General features: G+C 36.1%; 1 protein-coding gene across 3 annotated transcripts in view; it reads left to right on the top strand.

Moving 5' to 3' along the window:
- Positions 1 to 13,740, top strand: part of EPC1 (enhancer of polycomb homolog 1) — a 102,440-nt gene that overhangs the window by 86,005 nt on the left and 2,695 nt on the right. For 2 of the 3 annotated variants that reach the window (XM_036759856.1, XM_036759855.1), the window contains exons 11-13: positions 9,170 to 9,288; positions 10,477 to 10,618; positions 10,727 to 11,093. In XM_036759856.1, coding sequence (XP_036615751.1) covers positions 9,170 to 9,288; positions 10,477 to 10,618; positions 10,727 to 11,093 — 628 coding nt within the window. Of the gene's footprint in view, positions 1 to 9,169; positions 9,289 to 9,368; positions 9,456 to 10,476; positions 10,619 to 10,726; positions 11,094 to 13,740 lie in introns of all 3 variants that reach the window. The other variant, XM_036759857.1, reaches the window with a different exon arrangement.

The raw sequence follows: 13,740 nt of genomic DNA, 5'->3' as shown, positions 1-13,740 counted from the left end.
TTAAAAAAACAATCAACTATGCATTTCTAAAAGGGTGGGGAAAGAGAAGGGAGACACAGCCAGGGCTGGTGGAGGGGAATTTATTTCCTTCTCGAAAACAGAAAAGTACCTTCTGGCAGAGATGCTTTTTTTTTTCCCACATTGTAAAAAATGTCTGCAATAAACACTCCCCACCTTACTCTATCTAAAATTTTTTCATAATTTGAAACATATAGAATATAGAAATTCACTGAAAAGGAATGTTACCATAGATTTTTGTCACCATAAATGAAGTCAAATATAGAATGAAAGATGCTATAAATTGGACTTATTCCTCTCACAACTTCAGGATTATGTTTAAATCTTCTCAGAAACATTAATATTCTACAAGGTCCCCCAATAATCTAGCCTAGTGTTTTTAATGACCTTTAGTATGAAGAAATTTGAACTTTTAGGGAAAATTTGCTACTATCATGCACTATTAAGAACAGTTTTAAAAGTCAACTAGTAATAATTCAGATCAACATTTCAAGTCACTCTGTATTAAAAGGGAACATTTATGTCATTTGTCTTGACCTAACAATTCCATTTATAATTTGCCAGTAAATGTTTATTAACATATACAGTTCTATTAAATTTAACATTGATGCTTCTGTAGAATCATTTTGCTTCTGTTTTAGTTTAAAAATTAAATTGGTATATCATTTTTGCATGAGTTGCATTGTAGGGTAACTTACTTTTTTTTTGTTTTTCATAAGACGACAGATCCAGTAATATTTTTCCTGATTATTCAGATTTGTAAGGTTTTTAAAGAAAGATTTCTTTGGATTATTCTACTATTTTCTTCCTGAAAAGGCACATATACCATGGAAAAGAAAACCTTTCTTATCAAGATAGAGGAATTAAAATTGGGATGATGGTGTCTCTGTAATATTCTGTTCATTGAAAACAGTTTTTCACATGCTGCCAAAGAGACATTGGTGTTCTAAAAATAATCTGCTGAAGAATTCTGTTATGCTTTTCTGATGAATTGAGAAGGTTAGCACTAGGTTATCGTATCAAAAAACTGGCTGTAAAATCTTCAGTAGTTTGCCTTAAATAATGATGCATGGAGTCCTCTTTTTTTAGGAGTGTGCCTCATTTCCTTATGTAATTTTGGTGGACTAGCTAGCAAAAACTTTTTTTTTTCTTATATAGTTTAATCTATTCTGTATGAATGTGCTGTATATTCTTTAACTGTAACTGTTGCTTATGGTACCAAATCTACAATAATGCTTCATTTGTCTGGCATTATCTAGGAATGACATGTTCCTCAAAGTAAATATTCTAGATACTTGGGGTTTTATAGTTTTCCCAATGAAATTTTTATTATTTCAAATATTACAGACTCCTCCATTGCCTTCTTAAATTATACTGAACATAATTTAATCTTTTCATGATAAGTCAGTCATTATAAACATCAGTTCCTATACTACATTTGTATAAAAATGCTCAGGGGATGTTTGGCTGTTTACCCCTGTGCTAAAAGACCCCAAACTGCTTTTTGAGTTTTTTTCTTTCCCTTGCTGTGAAATGTCCCTTCTTCTGCCATCTGTATGCTTTATTTGCATGTGTACTGCACCTTGGCCTCACCCCACCCCATCTGTGCTATTCCTAATCAGTCTGCTGACAAGCTGGATGATTAACCTTATTAGAATTATTGGCAAAATAAGAGGAGAATAGGTGTCAGACTGCTGACCTGAAGGTCTCCCCTTTGGCCAAGGTTCATGATCTTTAATGGCGTAGTCTTGGTAAAGTCTGTTTTGGCTTCTTAACTTTTTTTTTCCAGGTAATGCTTAGTGTTCTGTTTTTCTGGATAGGTGATGTAGCTAGATAAGTGACCTCTGGATAAACAAGATGTTAACTATCTTTATTTCTCTGGATGTAGGATGCCATAATTTTAGCTAATATTAAAGGAAATTGGGGACAGGTTTATTATTTAGTCTGTATCCAGAAGTGCTGAAGCCAGTTGTTAGGTCCTCGTGGGGAGGAGTGATATCATTGGTCTCTTAGGTTAAAAGTTTAATGTAGGTTTCTTTTTGTAAATATCCATTGGATTTTGTTATCTTAATTGTCTATATGGTGGGTTAAAAGCACTAATTTAATTAGTTTCTAATAGCAATGTAGTAAATGTATATCTATAAAATCATAAGCTCGAACTTTAAAAGGTCATCATTATTCAGATTCTAGCCTTCAGTTCCCAAAAAACCTGTCTTCCAGATTATAATATTTTTCATCATCTATAAAACAACAAATTTTAATCTGTATTAGTAGGGGGAAGGAGGAGGATATCACATTATTAATGACATTTACTTTACTATCATGCTAGCAGAGGTGGCAAGCAATATTTTTATTGAGAAGCACTTAAAGAAAGTGAGTGTTAACTTTTGGACTTTTGAATAGATTAATGTGTGTATATGTTTGCCTATATACACACATGTATTTGTTTCCTTGCCACATACTAGTTGTTAAGAAATTAATAAATCTGTCTTTTGAGACTGGATCTCAGCACTTTGACCTGTCCCATTTCCGACTTGGGCTGGTTTATTCCTCTTTAGGCAGCATGGTAGCCCCTTGCTTCCAAGGCTTACTTCCCACTGGTGCCAGACTTAGATTAGATACCACATTGGCGTTAACCCTACTGGAGTTCAGAGCTGCCATAGTCAAGCAGCCCATCAACCTCAGCCTCCTCCAGTAGCAAAGATTTCAGGTGCCACAACACCCAGCAATATTAGTCTTATTTAGGTGGAAATCCACATTTTATGTGGAAATCAAAAGATACGGGGGAAAACCACTTTTGTAATAGCATAGTGACTTTTAGAAATTATAGATTCTCTGTAAAAACTTCATTTTGGGTATCTGTTTTCTAACGTTCCTGCCTTTTTTTTTTTTTTTTGGAGGGGCGAAGCCAGGGCAATTGGAGTTAAGTGACTTGCCCAAGGTCACACAGCTAGTGTGTCAAGTGTCTGAGGCTAGATTTGAACTTAGGTCCTCCTGACTCTAGGGCCTGTGCTCTACTCACTGTGCCACCTAGCTGCCCCTGCCTTCACGTCTTGACTAAAAGTTTCGGTTGTTTTCATCAGCAAATAAAATTTATAGCTAGAATGATCTGTTCCAAGTCTGAATAATAACTGAAGTCCTAATATCTAACCATTGATGGAAATGTCTTCTTTTTCATTGATGTGATTTTGTATTTATGGATGTGAACAAATTAAATTTTCAAAACTAAGTCAAACAGGACACAGAGAAAGAAATTTTACTTTAAAATACAGTTTAGTGAATAATAGCCACTTTGATTCCTGCCCTCAGCTTAATGCTGTTTTGACTTTGCCTAATCCTTCATTGTAGAGTATGGAAATTTTGCTTCTTAGTTTTACGACATTATTTGGTTCATTACAATTATAAATTTTAGTAATATTTTTAACTAGCTTTCAAATAGTTAACTATGTGAATAGTAGTCTAGACTTGTGTTAGGACATGGTACAGTTGTGCTGTAACTTAAGAGTCATAAAGAGAGGAACTGGGGAGTTGTTTGAAAGTGTAGACAACCCAGCACAATGATCACAAGTGGTCAGTCCAATGGTATAAGAAAGCAGTTAAATTTATACCCAAATTAGTTTAAATTTTAAATGGTACCACTAATATAGAATTTTCTGAGTAACCCAAGCAACCTAGAGCTTTTCAGCTGTCATGTTAGCCTTGATTAGTTTGAACAATCATAACAAAATAGTGTATTTGAGATTTTTTGTGTGATCATCAGGTTAAACTTCTGCTTTAGGATACAATGCAGCATAAAATATTGTAACATAAAATGTTAATTGGGAAAAATAATTCCAAAAAGCCCTGACTTCTTCAGTGGTTATATTCTTTGAGCACATGTCCCCAAAGTAAAAATTTGGGCATTCTTCCCCCCCCCCAAAAAAACCCCAAACTTCAAAATAAATAGAAGATAAAGACATTTTGGAAAATTAACTTCCTCAAAGAGATCTTTTTTTTTTTTCTTCTTAGAAAATTTATAAGCTCTTTAAAAGAACGTTCTGGTTCAAAAGTACCTCCTGGTGCCTGGTTTTTATGTATTTGCTACAAGTGACAGCTGTCTGGTACATTAGCTGCAAATCTCTTCTTAGCAATGATTTTAAAACCTTCTTTTATTAAAATAAACATTTAATGCAAGAATACTGTATCGGGCTCTAGTGCATCCAGCCTAGGATTATATCTCTGACCGTGATAATGAATGACAAGTTGTGAGAGGGAAAAATTGTCCAACTTCATCTCAAACTCTAGAATTTAAGGGATATGTTCCTAAGTCATCCTTCTTTCCTTTGCTGCCTTTGTGGTTTGTCATCCATGAATTTACTAGAGTCTGTTTATTTATATTTTCAGCTTTATACCACCTCTTGGGGTATAATATAAATTAGTACTTACCTGTATTTGTTATAAATTGGCTTTTCATATTTCAAACCCTTGTTCTAACACTCTTTGTTCATCTTACCCATCCCATACCTTTCATAATATCATAGACACTAATAATTTTCTTTGCTAAGTTTAACCATTGCACACTGAATATCCAAATTTTTGGTATTTACTTACATAGCAACGGCTATCTCTTTACCCAAAAATCTCTTCATTATCTTAGTCCTCTGTAGGTCTTCTTTATCTGTCTTGAGACACAGCAGCCAGGACTACACAGTGTTCCAGATTCAAGCATATTATGGTTTTGGTGAAAAAGGATATCATATGTTATCTCAATGATAACGTTGAAATAACTTCAATAAAATCTCTACAAGATGAGGAGTCTGTGGTTTACCTATTCATTTGCTGAACAGCTAAGTCACAAATGTTAGGAAATTCTTCCTCCTATTAAGCCAAAATTTCCTTTAAACTTTCCACAGGTACTAGTTCTGCCCTCTAGAGCAACGAAGGATAAGTCAGCTTTTTCCCAAGTCAGTCCTTAAGGTATTTGAAAGTAGCTATTATGATTTTCCCCTTCCTTCCACTTTTTCATATGAAGTGCTATCATGTAAATTTCTCTCCCATTCTCTACTTACACAGTATTTTTTTTATTTTTAATCTCGGTCTAGGACTTAATAGTTAAAATTTTTAAATTCAGTCTTATTGATTTGTAACCTTCATGGCAGCCTACACAGATCACTCTGTATCTTGATTCTTTGATCTATAAGACATATTTCTATTTTTGTGTAAATTGGATTAGCATGCCTTTTTTTAAGTATATGTCCTGAAAGTGGAAATTCAAACATACCCCCAAAATGCTCCAAACATAGCTTTTTAAATGAGTAGAAGCTAAAGAACTTTTGATAAATCATCTGAAAGGGCCTTTTATTTCTACTTTTTGAGAAAAGATCTTTTTTCTTTTTTACATAGAATCTTGGGGTTGAAAGATCTTAGACATTATCTTGTCCAGTCTCCTATTTGAAACATGAATCCCCTCTGTAACATCCCCAAGTTTTCATCCAGTTTACATTTGAAGATGTCTAGTAATAAGGAATTTTCTACTTTTTAAGGCAGCTTATTTTACTTTTGAACAGCCCAAATGGTTAGAAATTTTCGCTTATATTTAGTTGAAATCTTCCTCCTTGAAATTTTTACCCATTGACATAGTAATTCTGCCCTGTAGAGCCAAGTAGAGCATGTCTAATTCTATTTCCAAATGACAGTCCTGCTGTCTAATGGGACTGAGAGAGGAATTGCCCCGTCACATCCCTGCCTAAAAGGATTTACACTGGTTTAAGCATCCCCAATTCCTTCAGCTAATCCTGGTATGGTATTGTTTGAAGTCCTGTTACTACCCTTTAAAAGCTACCCCAGTTTGTCAGTCTCCTTCCTAAACTGTGGTTTTCTAGAGGTCATGTTACCCAGAGCAGAATACATTTATACCTATTAAAATTGTTTTTATATTTGGACCATTTTTCTGGGTATCCATTGGATTTGTTTTTTCATGTTTTCTCCATCTTGACATTCACAAATTTGATTAAGTATATAATATTTGGTGTCTTTAGGCCAGTTTTTCTAAGGCCCCAAGGTTCTTTTTCTGGGTCAAAACAGAAAATCTATAATAAAAATACCTAAAAGCATTATCTTACTTTTGTCTATAGTAAAGCACATCTACCATTTCCTACTAAGTTATACAGCTCCTGATGGCTTGTTGTCAGAGTTTCACTATATAGGAAAATCCATAAGATTTATAGCTAGAAAGAGATCTTAAAGATCATCTGGTGTAGCCCCCACATTTTAAAATGAGAAAATTGGATTTCAGAAAAGCGAAATAATTGGCTGTCGATCACACAGGATAGGTAGAGCTGGAATTCTAGAGCCTTAATCCAGTATTTCTTCTGCTTATAAAACACTAGAATTTTATAATTAGAAGAACTCTCAGAGATCATTTAGTCTAGTGCCATCACTTGGAGGCCCTCTTACCCGGAGCCACACTCAGTCAATGGCAGCATTTAAGGAATTTGTCACATGCATACTTGGGGATTTTTACGGTACACTCCCTCTTTTAGAATACTGATATACATGCTGAGACCAGGGCAAGCATAGATCCCCAGTGGGGTTTCAGTGTTAGTATTTCTACATTTGTGCTTACCTTTCAACTCCTCCTGTAAACCTGTGCATCCACCTATCCTAATCTAATGTTGAGTTTTTCTCATGCATTAGACTTAAAACTTGTGAGAATTCTTTAGAAACAAAAACAACCTAGCTTCCCATATCCATATTATTTATTTACCCACCTTCCCAAACATATTCATAGGTTAGTTAGACATAAGCCCTCCTAGAGAATTTGTGATTGTTCTATTCCTTCCAGAGAGGTTTTTAATGAGCCTCCCTTTTTATTTACAAATTCCACCAAGTTGTCCTAGTAGGAAGATGAGCCTCAAGGTGTTGCCTCCCTGTTCTGCAACCCCTCTTATGGAGATTCACATTTGGAATTTAATTTTTAATTTTGACATTTCCAGCATCAACTGAAAATAGGCATGACTATCATACAGATGGTCACTGTTGATCATAGGTATATTGTGCTTTTATTTCTAAATCTACAACATTAGTAGAAAATGGCTTCTTTAAGCAATTAAAAAACACAGAACCCGTAGGAAGTATGCTTTGCTAAATTGGGGTTTAGATAGTGACCAATGAATGTGGGAATAATAGACTTTTATTTCCCTTATTTTAATAGGACAGAAATAATACTGAAATTACTTCCTCAGCTTCAGCCTTCTTATTTATTACATATCTTACATTTAGGTACTCTTGAGAAACAATGTTATCAAAATTTTTAAAAATAAGTCATTGATAGTTATTCCTAAACAGGGTCTCAATTTATTAGCTTTTATAGAAAAGCAATGGGGGAACCTTCTTTAAAAGTCAAAAGTGTAAAATTATTGACCACGAGGTGGTCATTTACTAGGAAGTAAGACTTGTCATATAATTTCCTTTAAATGTAACACTAAGGAATTGAGAATGCCTTATTTTAAGGATACATAGATGCTTTTATTGCCAGCAGAAACAACCCTAAATCGTTAAATCACCTAGAGACTTTACACTGTTTGTCTTTCTATATACCTTACTGAGTCCTCACAACCCATTTCAGAAATCTCTATAGCAATAGTCATGTTGGATGGAGAATTGCTTACCTGCTTATATTAAGGGGTAAAACACCACCCAAAATTCTACTTCCAGAAGTTCAAATAGAAAGAAAATGTTAGGGAAGAAAAATCATTCAAAGATCTGTTACATAAGAGATAGTAGAAACAGAGAGTAACAGATCTTTTTCCCCCTGTTGTTTTTCCCTTAACCATACAATTCAGCTAAGCATAAAAGTCACATATACATACCGCAAATGGCCAGAGATGTAACATACCTATCTGTTGCTTTCTAATCCCATCAAAAATGATAGAATTTATACCCGACTAAGAGTAACTTATTACTGTTTGCTAGATTGGAGCTGTGTCCTGGGGAAGAGAGAACCTTCATGAGTTACATTGGAAGAACTTCAAATTTGATCGAATATTTGGCTAACCTTATCAAAATGCAATTATGCTATTTTTATTTTTTTATTTTTATTTTTTTTTTAGTAAAAACCGTATTTTGAAACCATATTAACCTTTGGATTCAGGAAATCTGCATGAAATACAGATTCCCTGCAATCCATAGATATAAATGCATGATAACTTTTTTGTTTTTAAACTCTTACCCGAACATTACAGACTTCTTAAAGAAGCCTTTAAGCCTGATGTATTGTGAATGTATGTGCTTTTTTTCCTTCCTTTTTTTTAATTGGCAAGAAAGGTTTCCTTTAAAAATTGCACACACCCTTTTTGGGGGGTAATAAATGAAAATTTTTTTGTTTGTTTTTTTTAGAACTGAGCTCTCCATAGACAAACATAAGTAGCATAACACAGTGTCTTTCCTCAGACATCATTCTGTACAGTAAATCAACATAAACAACTCCGTTCTTATTGACTGGATTTTTTCCAGGTGGGTTAATTGGGTGGGGAAAATTGGGTAATTAACCTTTACTTTTGGAGCCTCCTTTCCTCCTGTTATATTTAGAGGATGAATTCTTTAGAAAAAAAACCACAACAAACCAACAACCTTGTATCCTTCATATAGAGGGAATTTGTGTGATAAGTAAAATTAGAAACAATGTAAAATGATGAATATCTGTAACAGAACTGGTAGGGGTCATCCAAATGCATTGGAAATGTAATGCGGATGAAATAAAAACTGGTTTTAATTAAATTTATTGCTGTCAAGCTCTTGAAAACTTAAATCCAAACTTGTGGGTATGAAAGCTGGTGTTAACCTTTTACACTGTCTAGCCAAGTGTCACCGCTTTACAGAAATAATTGTGTGGAACCTGGGAAATGAGCATTTTGCTTTTCTAGGATTAGGTCAGGAAGTTATTTTGACTTGAGCCACTCTTGTAAAATGTGACAGGGTGCTTGCCAGCTCTAGCAAACAGAGATAAATTTAGTTTGGAGGTGATATTTAGCAGGATTATGAACCTTTTAGGGACTCTGATCTTGTACACGAAGACTTTTTTTTTGTGATGTTGGAATCTTTTTTGTTTTAGGATTTCAAAATTTTTGTAACTTTTTTGATGTGACGTTTTCTCATTTTGTATTTTGTTCAGCATTTACAGCCGAACAATACCAGCAACATCAGCAGCAGCTGGCACTCATGCAGAAACAGCAGCTTGCACAAATCCATCAACAGCAGGCAAATAGTCATTCCTCTACCAACACTCCACAGGTGAGGGATTTGTCTGTCTTATGATTATCCCTCATTGTTTCCTGCCAGAGTTCATCTCTAATTGTCACCTGTTGTCATAGAACCTTGCATCTAACCAGCAGAAAAGTGGCTTTGGCCTGAATCTACATCATAGCCACTGTGTACAGGGTTTAGAAAGGACTCTACAGGTGAGTGTGGCAGGCACTGCCTCTGCTCCCTCCTTTAAAAAACAAAACTTAAGAACATGGTTGTCTCCAAGTTAGTGGACCTCTGGTCCACTAATGTGCCCCTTAAAAGAACTCCACGCATCATTTATCATAAGCATCATAGACATGTTTATAAGTTGTTTTACTAGTTTTATTATATGATACCATCTCTGCTGTTGAGAAAATTGCTTTTGTAAACCAAGAACATAATAAATCCTGAGATTCTGGTCCTTATTGCACTGAAAGTAGAGATAAATTTGAAGCCTTGGGCCTATGAAAATCAGCATTTTGTAAGAACTATTCTTTCTTTTCTTTGTTTGGTTTTGGTTTTAAACGGGCCTATTTTCCAGTATATCTGGGCTAATCTTAAAAAGGTTATTATTATTCAGTAAAAGTATTCAGCACCTACTATGTGTGAAACACTTTGCTTAGGTGCTAGGGATGTCTCCCATTCACTTCTACATCCTCTCTCTCCTCCAGAAAAAGCCCTGTATAGGCTCTGCCCACAAGATGCTTATTTCATTTTTAAATTTCTCGGACAAAGAACCTTCAGAAGTACATTTGGGGAGGAAATAAGAAGGGGGTAGGAATGAAGAGGTATTCGTTTTATCCCTAAAGTTGGAGATGGATTACTTAATCATTTATTTGTGGTTTTTATGTTTGTGAAGTACTTCAATAACTTTACTAGCTATTCCTCGATAGCCCTTTGAAGGAACCTAGTGCTGATTTACTTTCCACTTGAGGATACTTGAGATTCATTGGGTCCTCGACTTAAAGAGACTGTTATAAATTCAGATAATAGAATAAAATTCACAGCTCTTAAATCATCCCAAACAATATTGTATCTCACCAGATTTTTCTGAATGTCAGAAGGCATTAGATTTTACTAGTTTACCAAGTTTGTTTTTATTCTACCCTAACTTTGGCTCTCCTGTCCTGTGTAGTTTGAAGTATCAATTAAGTAATGACTAAGTGGGACAACAATTGTGCTTTTTTTTTTAAGGGTTTTGTTTCTAAGACTTTGGATTCCGTTAGTGCTCAGTTTGCTGCTTCTGCTTTGGTGACATCAGAACAACTGATGGGATTCAAGATGAAGGATGATGTGGTGCTTGGAATTGGAATGAATGGCATCTTTCAAGCCTCAGGTAAAGTGATGTAGACATTTAAGTTTATCTTCCTATTTGAAAATGCATTTCTACGTTAGGTACAACAGAATTACATATTTTCTTAATTCATATTTTGTTTCTTTCTAGGAGTATATAAGGGCTTACACCTCAGTAGTGCTACACCAACAGCACTTGTACACACAAGTCCATCATCAACAGCAGGTTCAACCTTGTTACAGCCTTCTAACATAACACAGACTTCGAGTTCCCACAGTGCACTGAGTCATCAAGTGACTGCTGCCAATTCTGCAACAACTCAGGTTCTGATTGGGAACAACATTCGATTAACTGTGCCCTCTTCAGTTGCCACTGTAAACTCTATTACCACCTTAAATGCACGACATATACCTAGGACTATAAGTGCTGTTCCATCATCTGCCTTAAAGCTGTCTGCAGCAGCAAATTGTCAGGTGCCCAAGGTCCCGTCTTCATCCTCTGTTGATACAGTTCCAAGGTGAGGAGGAAATGCACACTCTGCCTTTTGTTCATCTTGTCTTTTGGAAATGAGAGTTATTAACTTAAAGGATGCCAATTGTTGGTGCTCCCAAAGGCACCCCTAACGGTGACAACAACTTTTTTTTTTAATAGGTTAAAATCAATTCTTCGCTTGGTTTGGTGATCGAATCGGGGAATATTTCGATATTCTGTTTTAGATTTTAAGGCAGAGCAATGTGGTGTCACATGTATCATCTTGCATGTGTAATTTCCCTTGTTTCATCAAAATATTCACCACCTTCTTTAAATCCCTATCACAATTCTGGGATATTTTTGCCTTTCCTTTTTCTTAAGACCAATAATAGCCCTTTGGGTATATTTCTTGGATTTGTTCCTTCTCACTACAGTAGTTAGCAAAAGTAAGTCAACCATGTCTTAATACTGGGCTGATTTGCATATTTCATTCCTTTTTTTTCCCTTGAAATTTGGGAATTTTTCTTTTCTCCAATTTTGAGGTACTATTTCCATTACCTCTGAACTTTCAAAGATTGCTGAAGGTGACTTAGCAATTATATTTGCAAGTTATCAAATGAGATGATATTTGTAAAGTGTTTATTAGCACGGTTTCTGGCATATAGAAGGTGCCATATCACTGTTTTTTATTCCCTTTCCTTCCCCGTTCTTTCAGTACTAAGATGCTTACTTTGCAACAACCTGTGGCTGATAATTGTTTTCTAGTCAGGGTCAAGTAAGTCCAGAATTACTTGTTCAAGTAAATCTAGCTATGGTTGAAATTGGCAGATGTGTGGGCCCTAGGTGCTGGGTATTATGTAAACATTTGGGGGATGCTAAGAATTATAAGGCACTATCTAATACTGCTGAGACTTTCTTTGGGGAAATGAGATAAAACCATGAAAATGATAATAACAAAATACTAAAATAGATTGCTATTTGAAGAGATTTCTTAAAATGATCACTATGATCACAAAATGAATTGGACAGTAAATACCTGCCACAAGAATGCAAAGAAAGAGACTTAGTTTTAGACTGGGGTATAGAGAGAGGGCAGGGGAATATTTATAAAGGAGATTCCATTTGATCTTTTTCTTAAAAGGTTAGTACATAGTGTTTTAAGGTTTGCCAAGTGCTTTAGCTATTTTAGCCTGACACGTAAACCCTTTATAAGGTAGGAGATGATGCAGGTGAAGAAACTGAAGCTGAGAAGGGTGATATGAATTGTGCAGAATCACACAGCTAATAAATGTGTGTAGAAGGGTTTGAACTCAGGTTTTTCTGACTCCCAGTCTGGTACTTTATCCACCTAACTGCCTCATGACTTAGCTGGAGAGAAAAGGGAGGAAGACATTTTGGGAAGGTGGAATAGCAGGTATGAAAATGCAGAAATGGGAAAATATGATGTTCAGTTGTGTCCAACTCTGTGACCCCATTTGGGGTTTCTTGGCAAAGATACTGAAGTGGTTTGCCATTTTCTTCTCCAGTTCATTTTGCAGATGAAGAAACCAAGGCAAACAGGGTTTAGTGACTTGCTCAGAGTTACACGGCTAGTAAGTGTACGAGGTCATATTTGAACTCAGGTCCTCCTGATTCCAGGCTCAGCACTCTTTCCACTATGTCACCTGTCTGCCCAGGAAAACATGAAAGTTTGTTTAATGTAACAGGGAGTAAGCCTGTCTGGCTCTAGTTGAAGGGTTTGGGGAGGGTAGCAGCTAGAAATGAAACGGAAGCAATGGGTTGGTAGGGAAACTAGCTAGTTAGGAGACAATTGTAATATCCAGGTGTGAAGCGATAGGGGTCTGAAGCCCAGTGTAAGAAGAGCACTGCATTTGGTACACGAATGACAGTTCTGCTGCTTAATATTACTTTGTAACCTAGAACTCATCTTGGTGAGTTCAAATCTGGCCTCAGACACACACTAGCCAGGTGAGCCTGGGGAAGTCACTTAATCCTGTTTGCCTCAATTTCCTCATCTGCAAAATGAGCGGGAGAAGGAAATGGGAAATCACTCCAGTGTCTCTGCCAAGAGAACCCCAAGTGGGGTCATGAAGAGTTGGACTCAACAACAAAGTGACCTGGAACAAGTGCATTAGGTCCCTTCCAGCTCTAAGCACTGTGGTCTGAGGGTGGGGGAGCACTGGAAACAGAAAGGGGGGAGGTAAGAGGGAGCAATTCCAAAAAAAGGCAGTGGATACAAGTTCAAAACAAGCTTTAGTTACGAACTATACTTTGACTTGAATTTTTACCTTCACAATGTCAGTCATCTCCCTGATTCCAGGTAAGACTGCCCACATCTGTTCTAGGTGTTCTATCAGCTCCAATCCAGCATTCACTAGCCCTGGGACCCTGGGCAAGTCACTTAAAGCTTGTTCACCTCTGCTTCCTGCTCTGTAAAATCAGGATAATAATAGCACCTGCCTAGCAGGGTTGTGTTGTGAGGGTAACTGTAAAGTGCTTAGCACTAAGCCCAGCGCCCAGTCAGCGCCATATAAATGTTAAATGTTATTACTTCACATGTGTTCTAGTCCTCACCATCAAGAAATTCTTACTTATGACTAATCTAGATTTTCAGTTCATCTTCTCCCCTGTTTTGTCCATAACGGAGCTGACAGGACCAATGTTAGCCATAATTCGCATCCAGGAGAAAAGTA

The sequence above is a fragment of the Trichosurus vulpecula genome, chromosome 5 (assembly GCF_011100635.1).
Source record: "Trichosurus vulpecula isolate mTriVul1 chromosome 5, mTriVul1.pri, whole genome shotgun sequence".
Classification (NCBI taxonomy): Eukaryota; Metazoa; Chordata; class Mammalia; order Diprotodontia; family Phalangeridae; genus Trichosurus; species Trichosurus vulpecula.
The sequence above is the reverse complement of the archived record's forward strand: the minus strand, read 5'-3'. Positions and strand labels throughout refer to the sequence as shown.